Source organism: Microtus oregoni, unplaced genomic scaffold, assembly GCF_018167655.1.
Source record: "Microtus oregoni isolate MIOR12 unplaced genomic scaffold, Mior012 000019F_ref0000042, whole genome shotgun sequence".
Lineage (NCBI taxonomy): Eukaryota > Metazoa > Chordata > Mammalia > Rodentia > Cricetidae > Microtus > Microtus oregoni.
Window position 1 is genome coordinate 19,226,551 of NW_024543078.1, and position 20,658 is coordinate 19,247,208.

Here is a 20,658-nt window from a genome sequence, read left to right on the forward strand (position 1 = left end):
TACATGACAATACCAAGATGTTACTCACTTTTTCTGTGTGTCAAGATTTGTTCAGAATGTGAAAAGGCAACGTGTACAAAATTATTGAGCTTTATAGCCCGAATCAAAGCAGACACAGAGAGCTGTTTTACTGGTTTTCTCCAGTACCATGCACTCATAGTTAAAAAGGAAAGGGAAAATGTAGGTTCACTTGTCCTTGATGAAGCGGTAAAAATGACTTTATTATACCTCAACCCTCCGTATACATCCTTTTCTGGACTCTCATAATGGCCTCAGCAGTTTGGATGCTTACCAGTGTGGCTGTCTTGAGGTAAAGCATTGGCACAGCTGAGTGAGCTTATAACTCAGCTGACTAGTTATGAGCTAACTCAACTGACCTCAAAGTAGAAAAACATGTTTACTTGAGAAAGCAGCTTACAGAACTTGTGATTATTCAGACAGGTAAATGAGCTAGTCACATAAAGAAAAACAGTTGATAGTGGTGTTGTTAGTAATAAAAGCCAAGTTCTCACGTGAGAATTCAAGTTTTGGAAAGTGTCCCTGCTGCAGTGTAACCGACAACTTCTCCATACACAAAAACTTTTCTTTTTAAATTCTGTTGGTCTTACTATCAAATCTGAGCTCTAAACACCTCTTTCCAGTGAGTCATCTGAGTACTTAGAACATGCACGACTCTCCCACGTGAGCACTGTGCAGTGTCTGAAACATTTCTGCAGTGGGTTAACGCTGCACTCACAGTGCAGATGACCACCGAACAAAGGAGTAGTTTACTGATCTGAGTTCAGATTCTGTGCCACGCCACCTTCACGACAATACTACCTGTCAAGTTTTGGCTTCACAAAAGCAGCCTACCCCCAAACAAGTGCAAAAGCTGATTTGAAGCCAGGTATGGTGGCTCATGCTTGTAATTCCAGCACTCTGGGAAGCTGAGGCAAGAGCATTGCTATAAGTTGAAGATCAGCCTGGGCTAAGAGTGAGATCCTGTCTCAGAAGAAAGAAACAGATACGAGAATTTGGCAGTCAGTTAAGTTAGACGTTGAAGAGATTTATAAAAAATGTTCATCAGTGCCACTCACTAATTTTTTTATTTGAAGATATTTTTTCACAAAACTATGTTTACATGTAATAGAATTATTGTATTTTAAAACTGACTTCTAAAAATTTCCTGACATTATTTCTAATATGGTAAATTATGGTAAATACTGACATATGTCCCACATAAACAAAATCTGTTTCTAAGATTGTAAAGGATTTCTACTACAAAGGGTTCAGAATGATTGTTACCAGGATGGTGGAAAATGGCAGGATTTCTTCTTAAATATATTTTACAGAGATGACATATTTACTGAAATTGCAGTGTGAGGCAGCACCTCCTTTCTCTCTGTGTGCCCGGAGACCCACTCAGTGTGGCCATTATGTGCAGCTCTCTCTGTGTGCCTGGAGACCCACTCAGTGTGGCCATCTTGTGCAGCTCTCTGTGTGCCTGGAGACCCACTCAGTGTGGCCATTGTGTGCAGCTCTCTCTGTGTGCCTGGAGACCCACTCAGTGTGGCCATTATGTGCAGCTCTCTCTGTGTGCCCGGAGACCCACTCAGTGTGGCCATTGTGTGCAGCTCTCTGTTTGCCCGGAGACCCACTCAGCGTGGCCATAGTGTGTACCATTAGCATTTTGTCAGTAGTTCATTTCCATTATATTTCAGAATCTTTAAATGTTTGTTAGCACTGATGCCTTTCTGAAATACTTCCCTAATTAATGCTCTCATCCATTGCTGGTTAGCTTTTCTCACTGTGACTTTTGCATGCCATTATCTTTAGCTAGAGTTTTGTACTTAACATGAATCTAATTCATGGACAGTTTACCATATTTGTCTACACCCTATGATTTAATGTTAGATCTTCTTTCTTTTATCCAATCTAAGTGATATAAGTAAGGGTATATTAATTTTTTTTATTAAAGTAACATCCTCTTTTAAGACGAAAAGAGAAAATTGAGTTAAAAATCAAAATGAAATTTCATCTTTTTTTTCTTTTTATTAGAGCCAGGAAATGTCATTTCAATTCTCATTTCTTCAGAATTCCTGAAGATGGATTCATTAGTAAGTATTCATTTTAAAAATCTAAGCCCCTTTATTGACCTAATCCTATCCCTCTTTTGGATGTATAGAAAGCAAAATAGTTAGCTTCAGAGAATAATTGTAACAGTACTTTGTTCTTTTGAGAAGGGGTTAAGACTACTGGGTATCATTTGTATGTTATATCTATAATTGGAACAACTGTGTAATTTGAGACTTGATAGAATAAACTTTATTCTAAAAGATTTTTGTTCTATCACTAATAAGGAAAATTAATTGGATTATGTTGTTTTACTATTTAAATAATTTCTTTAGGCACGTTTTTATTCTGTGTCTCTCACTTATAGTTCAATGAACAAAAACCAAATGCCCAGCTACTAAACAGTGTAGCTTTGTGTTTACATCATAGTTTGTATCTATTGCTTAAGGACAGCTGGTCAAATATAAAACTGTAATATATATATATATATATATATATATATATATATATACACACACATACACACATCTATTTCAAGCGATAATATTAAGTACAATTATTTTCTTATTTATCTAATAAATATCTGGGCAACCCTAGGATGCATAGTCAGGCTTAATCTCACACAAAACCAAAAGCAAAAAAATGTTTGTAATTCATGGTTTTCTGTTCCCACGGCTGACATTTTGCAGCTGTTATTTAAATGCTCTCTGGGTTTGCCCCGATCCAGCTGTACAGAGCAGAGCGCTGCTGTGCTGTGTGCAGGCGGACTCACTGGTTTGTGAGGCGTCTGCGGGCCGTGGGCTTCAAGCAGGACCTACAGAACAATCAGAGTCCTCACACTTTGAGTTTCAGACCCTAAGCCCTGAACTTTTATATCATCAGAACAGTGTGTGGAGAAATATGAGACACCTCTCTCTTTACATTTACACTAAGTAAATCCACCTCAGGTTAGAAAAAGCAAATAAAACAGAACTGAGAAAGTCCTTATATGTCTGAAATTTTGTTTCTCTTCCCTGGAGGATTGGGTATACCTTAATAACTAAGTTTATTCTTGAGAAGTCAATTGAATATGCACGGTAGTGTGCAGAGTAAGATTTATGTCTGCTACAGATGCTTAAAATACATTATTGTAAATAAAAGGGATTGGAAATGATTTCTTTATATGTGTTTTAAATTTTGCCTATTTAACAGTGTAGATGAACACATACAGGTCCAGTTACTGGCAATGTATATGTGGGTTTGACTTTTCATGATTTTTATGTTTGAAGTTACTCTGACAATATCATTAATGTTACTATTTTCAACACTGATTTTCTATTCTGTGTTTTTCAGGTTGAACAATGTATTCAGTATTGCCACAGAAATATGAATGCCATAGTAGCTGCCCCATGCAACATGAATTGTATCAATGCAAACCTCCTTACACGCATATCTGATCTGTTCACACACAATGAAATTGATGACTTGAAGGACAAAAAAGATAAGTTTAGGAGGTAACTCTTTAAACCTTAGTTCTAAACCTAATAAGTTTTGTTAAGTATATTTCTGTTTAATTTTAGTGAAATTCTATTTTAAAATATATATGAAATATATTTCTATTTTACTTTAAATAAAAAACCAATAACTTACAATAAATTTTAATGATTTAAAAATTTTTATTACATGGGGCTGGAGAGATGGCTCAGTGGTTAAGAGCATTGCCTACTCTTCCAAAGGTCTTGAGTTCAATTCCCGGCAACCACATGGTGGCTCACAACCATCTGTAATGAAGTCTGGTGCCCTCTTCTGGCCTGCAGACATACACGCAGACAGAATATTGTACACATAATAAATAAATATTTTTTAAAAATTTTTTTATTACATTTAACTTTATTTTGTGTGTATATGTGCATGTGGACACCAAAGCACACATGAAATCAGTTTTCTCCTTCTCCAGGATGGATTCTGGGGTGCTCAGATTTGATGTCAGATACCCTTTTCTGACAAAGTATCTTGCTAGCTCCTAGTAATCATTATGTGTAATGAACATATGGACATATGGTGGTAATGAGCTGTGTTAAGATTAAGGCTTCATCTTAAGGGGGCAAAGGGGTATGATGTGAGACCAGCAACATCTTGTAGGGGCCATTGGGGTCAGAGCACTGACTCTGAAAAACTTACTTTTATTATTTTTTAATTGTATGTCTTCCTCTGCATGGTGGGGGTTCACATGAGTGCAGGTACTGGTGGAAATCAGTGGCATTGGATCCCCTGAATCTGGAGACATGTGCTATTGTAAGCTGCCCAGAATGTGTGCTTGGAACCAAATGCAGGTCCTTCATAGGAACAGTGTGCGTTCTAAACTGCTGAGCCATCTCCAGCTCAAGTCCACCTAGTCTAAATTAAGGCAGGCTTATAATAATGTTGGTATTTAGTAACCCAAGTTCTCCAGCTTTACCTTCAAGATTGCAACCTAGCTATTTTGGGATCCTTGCATTGCCCTACAGATATTTCCGGCGAGGAGACTGAGATCTAACTGGGATCTGTTGCAAGGAGGGAAGGAGAACTTGAGGGAATGGGAGGGACAGAGAAGGAGAGCAAGGTATGTGGATTAAAATCCAGGTCTTCAATTCAACTCCATTGGTCCACCTGTCTGTTTTTATGCCAATACCAAGCTGTTTTCATTACTATAGCTCTATAGTAGAGCTTGAAGTCAGGGATGATGATGCCTCCAGAAGTTCCTTTATTGTACAAGATTGTTTTTCCATATGAAGTTAAGTATTGTTCTTTCAAGGTCTGTGAATAATTGTGTTGGGATTTTGATGGGGATTGCACTGAATCTGTAGATTGCTTTTGCTAAGGTTGCCATTTTTATCGTGTTGATTCTACCTATCCATGAGCATGGAAAATCTCTCCACTTTCTGATACCTTCTTCAATTTCTTTCTTCAAAGACTTAAAGTTCTTGTCTAACAGGTCTTTCACTTCTTTAGTTAGTGTTACCCCAAGATAGTTTATTTTATTTGTGGCTATTGTGAATGGTGATGTTTCTCTAATTTCTTTTTCAGCCCCTTTATTATTTGTATATAGGAGGGCTATTGATTTCTTTTTAGTTAACCTTGCATCCTGCCACATTATCAGCTGTAGGAGCTCCCTTGTTGAATTTTTGGGGTCACTTACGTATTCTATTATATCATTTGCAAATAGTGAAAGTTTGACTGTTTTCTTTCCAATTTGTATTCTGTTGATCTCCTTTTGTTGTCTTATTGCTCTAGTTAGAACTTCCAGTACTATATTGAATAGATATGGAGAGTGTAGACAACCTTGTCTTATTTGTGATTTTAGTAGAATCGCTTTGAGTTTCTCTCCATTTTGTTTGATGTTGACCGTCGGCTTGCTGTATATTGCTTTTATTATGTTTAGATATGTTACTTGTATCCTTGACCTCTCCAAGACCTTTATTATAAAGGGATGTTTGATTTCGTCGAATGCTTCTTCAGCATCTAATGAGATGATCATATATTTTTTTCTTCATTTATACAGTGAATTGCTTTGATAGATTTTCATATATTGAACCATTCCTGCCTTTCTGGGATGAAGCCAACTTGATCATGGTGGATGATTTTTTTAAATGTTTTCTTGGATTTGGTTTGCCAGTACTTTATTGAGTATTTTTGCATGAATGTTCATGAGGGAGATTGATTTGTAATTCTCTTTCTTAATTAAGTCTCGGTGTGGTTTCAGTATCAGGGTAATTGTAGCCTCATAGAAAGAGTTTGGCAATGTTCCTTCTGTTTCTATTATGCAGAACAATTTGAGGAGTATAGGTATTAGCTCTTTGAAGTTCTGGTAGAATTCTGTGCTGAAACCATTGGGCCCTGGGCTCTTTTGGTTGGAAGGCTTTTGATGACTGCTTCTATTTCCTTATGGTTATAGGTTTATTTAAATTGTTCATCTGGTCTTGATTTAATTTTGGTATATGGTACCTACCCAGAAAATTATCCATTTCTTATACATTTTCCAATTTTGTGGAGTACAGGTTTTCAAAGTATGACCTAATGATTCTCTGGATTTCCTCAGTGTCTGTTGTTATGTCCCCCTTTTTATTTCTGGTTTTGTTAATTTGGATATTCTCTCTCTACCTTTTGATTAGTTTGGAAAAAAGTTTGTCTGTCTTGTTGATTTTCTCAAAGAACCAGCTCTTTGTTTCATTGATTCTTTGTATTGTTTTCTTTGTTTCTATTTTATTGATTTCAGCCCTCAATTTGATTATTTTTCTGTTGTCTCTGGGTAACTCTGCTTCTTTTTATTGTAGAGCTTTCAGGTTTGTTGTTAAGTCACTAGTTGGAGATTTCTCCATTTTCTTAGTGCTCTGAACTTCCCTCTTAGCACTGCTTTCATAGTGTCCCATAGGGTTCAGTATGCTGTGTCTACATTTTCATTGAAGTTTAGGAAGTCTTTAATTTCTTTATTTCTTCCTTGACCTGGGGTGATTCAGTTGAGCACTGTTCAGTTTCCATGAGTTTGTAGGCTTTTTGCAATTAGTGTTGTGGTTGAATTCTAACTTTAAGCCATGGTAGTCCAATAAGATACAGGGAGTTATTCCATTTTTTTGTGTCTGTTGAGATTTGCTTTGTGACCAAATATGTGGTCAATTTTAGAGAAGGTTCCATCAGGTGCTGAGAAGGAGGTATATTCTTTTATATTTGGTGCAATGTTCTGTATATGTCTATTAAGTCCATTTGAGTCATGACATCTGTTAGTTCTCTTATTTCTCTGTTAAGTTACTGTCTGGTTGACCTATCCATTAGAGAGTGTAGGGTGTTGATGTCCCTACTGTCACACAGGGGTCCTTCCCAAGGGCAGTATACACATCTCTCCAGCCATGATTTTAGCATCTTAATAATACCTAATCTTATGATTTGCAAACACTATAACTTTCTACTTATTTATTCCTAGGTATTTAATTTCTCATTGCTATTATAAATGCTATTCTGGTTTATTTGCTGTTAGCAAGAGAATATTAACGAAGGCTGCCCTTTACTTAAAGGGTTGAGAGAGAAGTAGCAGTTGGGCACCTTTTAAGGCCCCTGGAGTGGAAAGGAAGGTAAATTCAAGGAAGTTTTGGAAGTGGAAGCGATGACAAAATGTGAGGACCCTGCTCTGTGTAGAGGCCGAAGGAAGTGGGGTCCCCGAATGTAGAAATGTGAGAACCCTGCACTGTGTAGAGGGCAGAAGTGGGGCCCGGATGTAGAAATGTGAGGACCCTGCTCTGTGTAGAGGGCAGAAGTGGGGCCCCCGGATGTAGAAAGTTTTCCAGACCTTTGCTCTGAATGATTGCTTAGGAAAAGAAAACAGAGCAGAAGTGGGCTCAAGGGGGGATATTTGTAAGGCAATACTAGGTTTTTAAATGTGTTAATCAGAATGAGCCATTAAAAGAAAGAAATTGATAATGAAGAGTATTATCCAAGAATTCAGCCCTTAAGTGGAAGGATGTGTAATGAAATTATCTTGAACAAAATACCTGGAAATGGGAATGGAATCCAAAATCCATATTTGGCCTTTAAGATCAACAAATAATACATTAAGAAAATGGTGGTAGGAAGGACATACATGGAAGACTTCAAGCTCAGTTATACTATGTTTAATAAGTACTTAGCATTTATTTCCTAATACTGTATCTGACATTATTTAAAAACATATAATTTAATCTTCATTAACCTTATGAGCTTATAATTATTAGCCACAGTTTATTATCTTTGATTTTTGTTTGATTTACCATTAGAGTGTGTAGGGCACCTGGCCCTTCACCAGTGAAGGTCAGAGAATAACCTTTGAGAGTCCGTCTTTCTTCTTTTGCCTTTATCTTCTCAGCACTTCGCTGGCCCCATTAGCCATATGTTATACACAAGAAAATAAAGATCAAAAAGCAGGCTGCTAAAAATTACATTCCTAGTTATTGGTAGACCTGGGTTGTTAAATTCTCAAATTTTAAAATCTTGAATATTCCAGTAATAAAGGCCTGAAGGAAAGACAGATAACTGCTTCTTTTCTGGCAAAAAAAAAATACATTCTTGACAGATATGGTGGCATATTCCTACAACTCTAGCACTCTAGAGGCTAATGCAGGAGGATTGCTCCAAGTCAGAGGCCATCTTGAGCTACATAGTGAAACCAGTTTTCAGAAAAACAACACAAAATATGAGCAAAAGCGGTGTCACAGTGCATGAGCCTCGAACAGCGTTTGGGGTGGAGGGGGCAAGTACTCGGGATTTAAAGATCAACCCCAGCTGTAGAGTGAGTTTGGGGTCATAAGAGACCCAGCCTTTAAAAAAAAAAAATGGCAAGATTGCTCAGTGGTTAAATGCACTTACTGCCAAGACTGGTGGCCTGAATCCAGTCCTCAGGACCCACATGGTGAAAGGAAATAGCTGACTTCCAAAAACCATTCCCTCATCTCCATGTATGTACACACACACACACACACACACACACACACAAAATAAATAAACACGTAATAAGAAAAAGAGAATCTTGATCAGCAATAGGTTTATTTACTTAGAATAGCAAAAATTAAATGCCCAAAAGGAACTTCCTAGGAAGTAATAATCTCATTTTCTACATGTATGAGGACAACACTTATTTTACCACTGTAAACTAACTTTAGGGCTGGGAAGATGGCTCCATACACAAAGTGGCTGCTGTGTATGCTTGAAAATCCCCGGACCCACAAAAAGTCAGACTTATGACATCTATCTGTGTAACCCTAGACTGGAGCAGTAGAGACAGAAAGATCCCAAGGACCCACTGGACAAGCCAGTCTAACCAAAATGACAGCCTCCACATTGAGTTAGAGATTCATTTTTTAAAAATAAAGTAGAAGGACCAGAGAGAGGCTTCAGTGTTTAAGAGCACATACTGCTCTTACAGAGGACCTGAGTTCAGTTTCCAGCACCAGTGTCCAGCAGCTCCAAGGGCTTTGATGCCCCCCATGGGCACCTGCGCTTATGCGCACACCCCCCACAGAGACGCATACCCATAATGTAAAAGGAAGGTAGGGAAGACGGAAAGGAGGGTGGGAAAACACACCACTAACTTTAAGATGCTAAATATAGACGTTTAATTTATTGGCCATTTGTTTTTAATAGTAAACTATTTTGTAAGAAGATCGAAAGACTGTTTGATCCTGAGTACTTCAGTCCAGATTCTCGAAACAATGCAGCAACATTATACAGGTAACATATTTTTCTTGGTATGCTATGTAATATAGCTACGTTATATTCTCGGTATGTTATGTAATATAGCTACGTTATAGTCTTGGTATGCTATGTAATATAGCTACATTGTTTAATTACTACATTCATTCTTTTCTTGAGTGTTTTTGACATCTTGTTGTAGGTGTTGTTTGTGTAAGAAACTGTTAACCAGAGAAACGGAGAGGAGAATCCCTTGCATCCCTGGAAAAATCAATGTGGACCGACATGGAAATATTATCTACGTCCACATAAGGTACAGTGAAGATAATCGACAGTTTTTGTGTGTGAATTTCAAGAATACTTATAAACATATAACTTCATTTTCTGGTTTGTTTCTTGTTCGCTGTATAGTCTAAACTAGCTTTGAACTTACCCCCTCCTACCTCAGCTCCCAAGTGTCAGAGTTGTATGCAGGCACCGTACACTTCCTGTGTAAATACTTTTATAAGGACTAGGGCGGTACTGAGTGTATTTCTGACTGACTTAGAAAGACGCTGCTTCAAAACAAAGTTGTTGCAAAAACTACCTTGTATTTACTGGGTGTGTTTCATAATGTCCTAAAACTTCAAAATGTTGCAAGTTATTATATGTTAGTCTTAAAAGATTTTAGTCAGTACCATTAAGGTGATTTATTGCTAATGTTTTTATTATCTATTAAGTGTTATATTGAATTTTACAAGAGAACTAAATTTATTTTCAGTTAATTCTTGATGAATGAAAAAAATTAAGGGTGGAGTTTCTATATCTATTCTTCATACTTTGGCATACTTTATTAGCATATAATACATACTCATGCTTATATTTAACACAAGATTTCATTCTGAGTTGGTGAACTGTCTCAGAAGAACAGAAACTTTGAAGATGTGTGTGTTCTTTGATAGCATTCCGTTGCTAGGAAGTTTTACATAGAGGTATTGTTGAGTCTATGAAAGCATTTAACAAGGCCATTCATTGCCGTATTAAGTATACTAGCTAGCTTCCCTCCTTCCACGAGTAGGCTAAAATACAGCCATGTAGTGGTACATGCACATGGTGCATGGGTGGGAATGCAGACGAGGAACCATGCACAAAATCATTTTTTAGTATTAAAATAAAATGTAATATATAATGCTATATAAAATGTAGAAAATCGATTCTTTTTTAAAATGTTTGTTTGGTTCTCTGAATGGGGGCATATGTGTGTGGGTGCCCTGGAAGGCCAGAGGCATCAGATCCCCTGGAGCTGGCATTGTAGGTGGTAGTTAGCTGTCTGACATGAGTACCGAGGATCAAACTTGAGTCCTCTCCAAGGACAGTAACCGGCAAGCCATAACCCCAGCCCCTCAAATCAGCTCTTAGTGTATACCCTTCAAGGATAATGTTTAAACTGGGTGTGGTGGTGTATTTCTATATAACCCGAGTACTCAGAACACAGAGCCAAAGGATGGAGAGTTTGGTGTTAGCCTGAACTATATAGCAGATTTGAGACCAGCTTCAGAAAACTCTTGCCTGGGGCTGGAGAGATGGCTCAGCAGTTAAGAGCACTAGATACTCTTTCAGAGAACCCGGTTCAATTCTCAGCAGCCACATGGTGGCTCACAACCAACTCTAACTTCAGTTCAAGGAGATTTGATGCCCTATTCTGAGCTTCAGGGGTACCAGGCATGCACACGGTGCACAGATATGCATGCAGTCAAAGAACCACACACACACACACACAAAAAAAAGATTAAAATAAGCTTTTGGCTAGGGCTGATGAGATGACTCAGGGTTAATGTCTTTGCCACAATGCCCAACAACCTGAGTTTAATCCCCAGGACCCTCATAGTGGATGGAGAAATAGACTTGCCTAAGCTGACCTCTTGACGTCTACTGGCACTCACAATAAATAAATGAATTAAAAATTTTAATTGTAATTTAAAAATATAAAAGGGCTGGGACTGGTGAGATGACTGAGCTAGTAAAGGAACTTTTCTAAGAAGCCTGGGGACCTGAGTTTGATTCCCAGGACCTACCTAATATAGGAGGGGACATATGACCTCACAGAGTTGTCCTCTGACCCACATACACACTCACACACAAAAGAAATAAATTATTTTAGAAAAACCAAGAGGTGAGGATGTAGCTCAGAGGTAGAGTGCTTGATTAACATGCACAAGGCACTAAGTTTGATCCCTAGCATACCTGAAAGAAAGAAAATAAGGGAGGTGGAAAATGTCCTTAGAGAAGAATATATACTTACAAAGAAAGTTGTTAATAATCTTTAACATGTGTAATGCATAAAACAAAACTAAAAGGCTGGGGACATAATCCAGTTGGTAGAGTGCTTGCTTAGCATGCATAATAAAGTCCTAAGTGTGACCCTCTGTGCTGCAAAACTCAGGCATGGTAGCACCTACCTGTAATCTCTGCACTAGAGACAATCACAGAAAATCAAAGTCATCATGGGCTACACAATGCTCAAGACCACCCTGGATGAAAAAATATATATCCCGTTTTAAAGAACATGTCCTCTAAAATATTAACTGTTACTTCTGGATGGTTCTCTATACGTATTAAAAATGTGTAAGTGGGCTGGAGAGATGGCTCAGTCCTTAAGTGCTTGCTGTACAAGCAGATCCGAGCTTGGATTCCCAGGATCCACATAACAAGCTGGATGTGGCAGCATATGCTTGTAACACAAAGGCTGGGGTAGAGGAGCCTGGAAGCGCTGTGGTGAGCCAGTGCAGCCAGAACAGTGAGCTCCAGCTTCAGTGATGCCCCTGTCTCAGAACAGTTAGGTGGCAAGTGACATGGAAAGGCACCTGATCTCATCCTCTGGCCTCCACACACACGCATGGCCAACTGTACCCATATACATGCTCAAACATGCAGTTACCACACATACAAAGTAATTTTAAAAATCCATAACCTGCGTGTATGCACACATACTCACATGAAACCATGCATCCACTATGCAAATACACACACACACACACACACACACACACCCCTATAACCATAGCCAAGTGTGGCTTATATCTGTAATCCACGAACTTGAAAAGTGAAGGCAGGGGCTGGAGAGATGGCTCAGCATTTTGGAGCACTGAAAGCTCTTCAGAGGACCCAAGTTCACTCCTCAGCACTCACACAGCAGTTCACATCCCTCTGCAGCTCCGGTTCTGGAGCATCCGATGCCCTCTCTGACCTCTGTGGGCTCTGCATACACCTGATACATGCAGACAAATGCATAAGATAAAAATAGAGTGTTTTTATTTACTTAATAATACTTTTATTTGGGGGGGGGTTCAGGATAGAGAGAGTTTCTCTGTGTAGCTTTGGAGCTCTTTTTTTTTTTCTTTTTTTATTGAAAAAAAATTTCCACCTCCTCCCAGCCTTCCACTCCTCTCCCCCTCCCCCCACTCCTCTCCCCCTCCCCCTACTCCTCTCCCCCTCCCCCTACTCCTCTCCCCCTCCCCCCACTCCTCTCCCCCTCCCCCTACTCCTCTCCCCCTCCCCCTACTCCTCTCCCCCTCCCCCTACTCCTCTCCCCCTCCCCCCACTCCTCTCCCCCTCCCTCTCCAGTCTGAAGAGCAGTCAGGGTTCCCTGCCCTGTGGAAAGTCCAAAGTCCTTCCCCCTCCATCCTGGTCTAGGAAGGTGAACATCCAAACTGGCTAGGCTCCCACAAAGCCAGAACATGAAGTGGGATCAAAACCCAGTGCCATTGTCCTTGGTTTCTCAGCAGCCCTCATTGTCCGCCATATTCAGAGAGTCCGATTTTATCCCATGCTTTTTCAGTCACAGTCCAGCTGGCCTTGGTGACCTCCCAATAGATCAGCCCCACTGTCTCCTTGGTGGGTGCACCCCTTGTGGTCCTGACTTCTTTGCTCATGTTCTCCCTCCTTCTGCTCCTCATTGGGACCTTGGGAGCTCAGTCCAGTGCTCCAGTGTGGGTCTCTGTATCTATCTCCATCCATCGCCAGATGAAGGTTCTATGGTGATATGCAAGATATTCATCAGTATTGCTATATGATAGGGTCATTTCAGGTTCCCTATCCTCAGCTGCCCCAGGAACTAACTGGGGACCTCGCCTTGGGCACCTGGAAGCCCCTCTAGGTCCAAGTCTCTTGCCAACCCTAAGATGGCTCCCTTAATTAAGATATGTGCTTCCCTGCTCCCCTATCCAACCTTCCTTTATCCCAATTATCCCGTTTCCCCAAGTTCTCCCCATCCTACCCTTCTCACTTTTCTCTCCCCATCTCCCCTAACTCCCCTCCCACCCCACCCCCAAGATCCCAATTTTTTGCCCGGCAATCTTGTCTACTTCCCATAACCAGGAGGATAGCTATATGTTTTTCTTTGGGTTCACCTTCTTATTTAGCTTCTTTAGGAAATCAAATTATAGACTCACTGACCTTTATTTATGGCTAGAACCCAATTATGAGTGAGTACATCCCATGTTCATCTTTTTGGGTCTGGGTTACCTCACTCAGGATAGTATTTTCTATTTCCATCCATTTGCATGCAAAATTCAAGAAGTCATTGTTTTTTACTGCTGAGTAGTACTCTAATGTGTATATATTCCACACTTTCTTCATCCATTCTTCCATTGAAGGACATCTAGGTTGTTTCCAGGTTCTGGCTATTACAAATAATGCTGCTATGAACATAGTTGAACAAATGCCCTTGTCATATGATCGGGCATCTCTTGGGTATATTCCCAAGAGTGGCATTGCTGGGTCCAGGGGTAGGTTGATCCCGAATTTCCTGAGAAACCGCCACACTGCTTTCCAAAGTGGTTGCACAAGTTTGCATTCCCACCAGCAATGGATGAGGGTACCCCTTCCTCCACAACCTCTCCAGCAAAGGCTATCATTGGTGTTTTTTATTTTAGCCAATCTGACAGGTGTAAGATGATATCTCAAAGTTGTTTTGATTTGCATTTCCCTGATCGCTAAGGAGGTTGAGCATGACCTTAAATGTCTTTTGGCCATTTGAACTTCTTCTGTTGAGAATTCTCTGTTCAGATCAGTGCCCCATTTTTTAATTGGGTTAATTAGCATTTTAAAGTCTAGTTTCTTGAGTTCTTTATATATTTTGGAGATCAGACCTTTGTCTGTTGTGGGGTTGGTGAAGATCTTCTCCCAGTCAGTGGGTTGCCTTTTTGTCTTAGTGACAGTGTCCTTTGCTTTACAGAAGCTTCTCAGTTTCAGTAGGTCCTATTTATTCAATGTTGCCTTAATGTCTGTGCTGCTGGGGTTATACATAGGAAGCAATCGCCTGTGCCCATATGTTGTAGGGTACTTTCCACTTTCTCTTCTATCAGGTTCAGTGTGTTCAGATTGATATTGAGGTCTTTGATCCATTTGGACTTGAGTTTTGTGCATGGTGATAGATATGGGTCTATTTTCATTCTTCTACAGGTTGACATCCAGTTGTGCCAGCACCATTTGTTGAAGATGCTTTCTTTCTTCCATTGTATACTTTTAGCTCCTTTATCGAAAATGAGGTGTTCATAGGTTTGTGGGTTAAAATCCAGGTCTTCTATATGATTCCATTGGTCGACTTCTCTGTTTTTATGCCAATACCACACTGTTTTCATTACTGTGGCTCTGTAATAGAGTTTGAAGTCAGGGATGGTAATGCCTCCAGAAGTTCCTTTATTATATAAGATTGTTTTGGCTATCCTGGGTTTTTTGTTTTCCATATAAAGTTGATTATTGCCCTCTCAAGATCTGTGAAGAATTTTGATGGGACCTTGATGGGGATTGCATTGAATCTGTAAATTGCCTTTGGTAGAATTGCCATTTTTACTATGTTGATCCTCCCAATCCAAGAGCAAGGGAGATCCTTCCATTTTCTGGTATCCTCTTCAATTTCTTTCTTCAATGCCTTAAAGTTCTTGTCAAATAGATCTTTCACTTCCTTGGTTAGAGTTACCCCAAGATATTTTATGCTGTTTGTGGCTATCGTGAAAGGTGATGCTTCTCTGATTTCCCTCTCTGCTTCCATATCCTTTGTGTATAGGAGGGTGACTGATTTTTTGGAGTTGATCTTGTATCCTGCCACATTACTAAAGGTGTTTATCAGGTGTAGGAGTTCTTTGGTGGAGTTTTTGGGGTCGCTTATGTACACTATCATATCATCTGCAAATAATGAAAGTTTAACCTCTTCCTTCCCAATTCGAATCCCCTTGATCCCCTTATGTTGTCTTATTGCTATTGCTAAAACTTCTTGGAAGTTCTGGTAGAATTCCGCATTGAAACCATCTGGTCCTGGGCTTTTTTTGGTAGGGAGGTTTTTGATAACAGCTTCTAATTCTTCGTGACTAACAGGTCTATTTAGATTGTTCACCTGGTCCTGGTTTCACTTTGGTATATGGTATTTATCTAAAAACGTGTCCATTTCTTTACATTTTCCAGTTTTGTGGCATACAGGCTTTTGTAGTAAGATCTAATGATTCTTTGAATTTCCTCTGTGTCTGTGGTTATGTCCCCCTTTTCATTTCTGATCTTATTAATTTGCATCTTCTCTCTCTGCCGTTTGATTAGTTTGGATAGGGGTTTATCAATCTTGTTGATTTTCTCCAGGAGCTAGCTTTTTGTTTCATTGATTCTTTGGATTGTTTTCTGTGTTTCTATTTTGTTGATTTCCGCCCTCAGTTTGATTATTTCCAGTCTTCTACTCCTCCCAGGTGAGTCTGCTTTTTTTTCTAGAGCTTTCAGATGGGCTGTTAAGTCTCCAATGTGTGCTTTCTCTGTTTTCTTTAAGTGGGCACTTAGTGCTATGAACTTTCCTCTCAGGACTGCTTTCATAGTGTCCCATAAGTTTGAGTAGGTTGTTTCTTTATTTTCATTGAATTCAAGTAAGACTTCGATTTCTTTCTTTATTTCTTCCTTGATCCAGGTGTGGTTCAGTAGTTGACTGTTCAGTTTCCATGAGTTTGTAGGCTTTCTGGGGGTAGCATTGTTGTTGAATTCTAACTTTAATCCATGGTGATCTGATAAGACGCAGGAGGTTACAAATATTTTTTTGTAACTGTGGAAGTTTGCTTTGTTACCGAGTATGTGGTCAATTTTCGAGAAGGTTCCATGAGCTGCAGAGAAGAAGGTATATTCTTTCCTATTTGGGTGGAATGTTCTATAGATGTCTGTTAAGTCCATTTGATTCATTACCTCCATTAATTCTCTTATTTCTCTGTTAGGTTTCTGTCTGATTGACCTGTCCATTGGTGAGAGAGGAGTGTTGAAGTCTCCTACTATTATTGTGTGCGGTTTGATGGCAGCCTTGAGTTTTAGTAATGTTTCTTTTATGTACATGGGTGCTTTTATATTAGGGGCATAGATATTCAGGATTGAGACTTCATCCTGATGAATTGTTCCTGTTATGAGTATAAAATGTCCCTCTCCATCTTTTCTGATTGATTTAAGTTTGAAGTCTACTTTGTAAGAAATTAGTATGGCCACACCTGCTTGTTTCTTGGGTCCATTTGCTTGATAAGCCTTTTCCCAGCCCTTTACTCTGAGTAGGTGCCTGTCTTTGTGGTTGAGGTGTGTTTCTTGTAAACAGCAGAATGTTGGATCCTGTTTTCGTATCCAATCTCTTAGCCTGTGCCTTTTTATAGGTGAGTTGAATCCATTGACATTAAGTGATATTAATGACCAGTGGTTGTTAACTCCGGTCACTTTTTTAGTAGTAGAGTTTGTGTGTTTCCCTTCTTTGAGTTGTGCTGGTGAAGGGGGAGCTCTTGTAGATCAGGCTGGCCTTGAACTCACAGAGACCGGCCTGCTTCTGCCTTCCAGTGCTGGGATTAAAGGAGTGTGCCACCACCATCCGGCAAGAGTATTTTTTAAATAAACTGTTTTTAAAGTCTAACATGGTTTCTCCATGGCTATGATTCCAGCCTTGGGGAGGATAATATAGGAGGGTCAGTGCAGATTCCAGGCTAACCTAGGCTATAACATGCCATCCTGGGTTCATTTTTAAAAATTGTCTCTAAATCATTTTTAAGACAGATGTGCCTGTATGATTTGTAATATCATATTCATACTTCATTATTTGCTGAACTAAGTACAAAAATCACAAAAGTTTTTAAAGTTTCAAGTGGAGCCTTAGAAAGAAGCTGGATGTGGTAGCCTACCCCTATAATTCCAGCATGCCAGAGACTCAGGCAGTAGAAACTCAGTTTTTGAGGTCCACTGAGCTGTGTAGCAAGTTCCAGGCCAGCCTGGGCTATCTAGTAAGAACTTGTCTCAAACAAATAAATAGTACGGTTACATGGGCCATAACAAATATGGTTTATGCCTTTGACGGTTGTTAAAATGTATATAAATAAGGAAGACTGGTTGTCTAACACTGTATGGCTCAAGTAGAAAATGCTGTTTAAGAGTAATGTAATAAGTTGTCACATTATTGGGGTATTTAGAAGCACTAACAGCACACCTTACAACACGAACAGTTCTAGTAAAGGTCTCAGAACTCATGAGATGGCCAACAAAGACATCCATCACCGACTGACCTGAATTTGACCTCTGGGAGACCCCCAATATGAAGGAGCAAACTGATTCCTACAGACTGTCCTGTGACCTACATACACATACTCACACATGTCCTGGCACATGCACTCACACACATCCACATACATAAGAGGTAAACAACTTTTAAAAAGCAAAAATGAAATAAAGATCCTTTAAGCCAACATTGCCTGCTTCTTATGTGTTGACCTGTTCAAACTGTTTAATAATATTCAGCTCAACAGAATGAGTGTGTTCAGCCTTTTCATACCTTCTTCTGTTGTCTAAAGAATAAAGAAATTGTACCTGTTTTTCAGTGTAGCCCATGCCACACTCAGTTGAAGAATATTCTTGGAAACAAGCCACAAATGTTAAGACATTTGGTTAAAACTTATTTCTCACTTAAAATAATTGAGAATTTTTCTCCAGAGATAAAACCTGGGATGTACATGAGTATTTGAACAGTCTTTTTGAAGAATTAAAATCTTGGAGAGATGTATATTGGCGCTTGTGGGGAACGATCAACTGGCTGACTTGTTCCAGGTGTTGCCAGGTAAGGTTTTAAAGAAAGCAGTGGCAGGAAGAGTGTTCTGGTGCAAATTGTCTGCATCTGCCTCTGTTTCTTTTGTTATTTTGTCCTTTCTTCCTCTTGTGTTTATTGCTCAAACAGTTCTTGTCAGACTTTCAGAAAAGCAACAGATTCTTTGTTATCTAATCCAGTTTTTCAGTGTAAAACATATAGAATCTTTATCGCTTTTATTTCCAGCCAAACTGTTTCTCCACTGGGCCATAAATTTCCTTAGAGATTCAGAGGCATTCGGCCTTTTGTTGTCTTGGGTTTCAAGACAAGGTGTTACCGTGCAGCATGCACTATCCTGGAGCTTGTGATCCTGTCAGCTCCCTGCTGCTGCTATTACAGGTGTGTGCACAGGCATGCACCACCACACCTGGCTGCTTCTTAGTGTTAATTGCATTCCCGAGATGCTTTGTTCCCGCCCTGAACCCCAGTACCAGGGCTCTGGAGTTGGCTCTCAAGCTGTAGCCCTGAGCTGTATTCCCGGTCCTATTCATGGCTTCAATAGTTTAACTTTATAACAGGCACAAGCAGGTTAGTTCTAGAAGGCACATAGGACGGCTTTTTACAGAGTCACCATCGTTCCTAATTAGTCTATGTAAATCCAAGGTTTTCTACATCAAATCTCATATGAATGCCTTTGCTTTAGATTTCTCTCTCACTTGATTTTCAGTAGAGGGAAGAAAGAACAGGTCATCCAAACCATCAGAGTCAGGGCATATGTACATCCTGCTCACTGGGCTAACCCTGGGTTTGTTGAAGTATATTTATAGAGAGCACTACTCATCCGTTTTGTGAGGTTGATATATACAATAGTGTTATCACCATCAGGGCATAAACATTTCATTTTTTAAATCAGCTGCTTCTTAGTGGTTGACAGTCACTATCAAACCTGTGTGTTTGATTGATAGTTTCTCCTTTTTCAGAATGTCATTAGATAGAGTCATACAATATTTAGTTACTTGAGTGGAATTCTTTCACTGAATAGAACGAATTTGAAATTTAAACATGTTGTTGCCCACAACCATTTTCCCCTTTTATTGCTGAGTAGCCTTCTATCCTATGGATTACACGGTATGTTAACTGTTCGCCAGCTGACGCATGTTTGTGCCCTTTCAAGTTTAGAGCCAAAGTATTTCCATACAGGTTTTCTCATTAAAATGGACTTTTAGATCTCTTGAGTGGTTACCCAGGATTAGAACTGCAGTATAATAATCTAAGTTGCCATTTTCTAAATTTCCGGAGTTCTTCTGCATTCCTTTAGCCGTGTATGAGCATGGCAATTGCTCCATGTCTTGTTAACACATTTGTATATTTGTCATTATTGTTAAACTAAGTGTTAATTTTACTTTTGCCTTTGAGTTTTTTATGAACTTAGATATGGATTGGGAGCCCATTTCATAACCAAAACATGTCAAGTTATTTTCTTTAATGACTGGAAGTTAGGCCACAGTTTTTATTAATACCAATACTAAGTATCAAGAAAATCAAAGAATAACTGAGGTAAAATAATTTGATATAATTTCACTGGAGTTTAAAAAAAATGGTGAGTTTTAAAATTAGGTGTATATATTAGGATCAGCTTTTCTCATCTGGGTTTTTAGTAAAGAACTTTTGGTTTTGCTTTTTAGAAACTTCTTTGGAGTATAGCTGCATACTATAAAATTCATTGTTATATAATTCATCCATATTTTTTTTTCAGAGTTGGTACCACTTACTGTATGCCATCCACTTTAGTACATTCCCATGACCTCATAAGGGGCCCTGTGCCCATCTGCTTCCACTCAGATTTCTTGCCTCAAATCCTGGCAAGTGTTCATCTCCTTTGAGCCTCTGTCGATGGACCATTTTTGTGTGTTTCATATAAATGAGACATGTAATATATGGTCTTCAGAAAAGTCTTTTTGAGACATGTTTCTTTGTGGGATAATTGCTGATTTTGATGTCTTCTTTTACCCAGGCTTTTCTCTGCATTGAGTTCTCCCACTGTCAGTACCACTCGGAAGTGGTAGTTTATTCCACCACAGTAAGTTCTGTGAGCACTGTGGGCACTGGAGTCTACCCCTGCTGTAACCAGAAGGTTCTTCGGTTTGATCCCACCCAGCTCACAAAGGTAAGATTTTTTGTTTTAATCTTCGATTGAAGTTTGGGAGTTTCCTATATCTATACAATGAATATTGCTCATACACACCCACCACTTTCTCCCTCCAGCTCCCCTTAGTGCCCCCGCCCCATCTTCCTCCCACCTTCATGGCTTTTATTGTTATTATTAACCCTCTGAATCCGGTTATCTCTGCCGGAGGAACTAAAGGTAAGTTTTGAATATT

The 20,658-nt window shown here is 39.3% G+C and overlaps 1 protein-coding gene across 11 annotated transcripts in view; it reads left to right on the forward strand.

Moving 5' to 3' along the window:
• Sanbr (SANT and BTB domain regulator of CSR) overlaps nucleotides 1-20,658 on the forward strand; it is a 77,423-nt gene that overhangs the window by 15,915 nt on the left and 40,850 nt on the right. For all 11 annotated transcript variants that reach the window (XR_005975971.1, XM_041669587.1, XM_041669580.1 and 8 more), the window contains 6 exons: nucleotides 2,038-2,096; nucleotides 3,385-3,545; nucleotides 9,178-9,264; nucleotides 9,428-9,538; nucleotides 18,187-18,310; nucleotides 20,292-20,444. Coding sequence is in view for 10 of the 11 variants with exons in the window: in XM_041669587.1 (XP_041525521.1) it covers nucleotides 2,038-2,096; nucleotides 3,385-3,545; nucleotides 9,178-9,264; nucleotides 9,428-9,538; nucleotides 18,187-18,310; nucleotides 20,292-20,444 (695 nt within the window). In the remaining variant the exon portion in view is untranslated. The remainder of the gene's footprint in view (nucleotides 1-2,037; nucleotides 2,097-3,384; nucleotides 3,546-9,177; nucleotides 9,265-9,427; nucleotides 9,539-18,186; nucleotides 18,311-20,291; nucleotides 20,445-20,658) is intronic.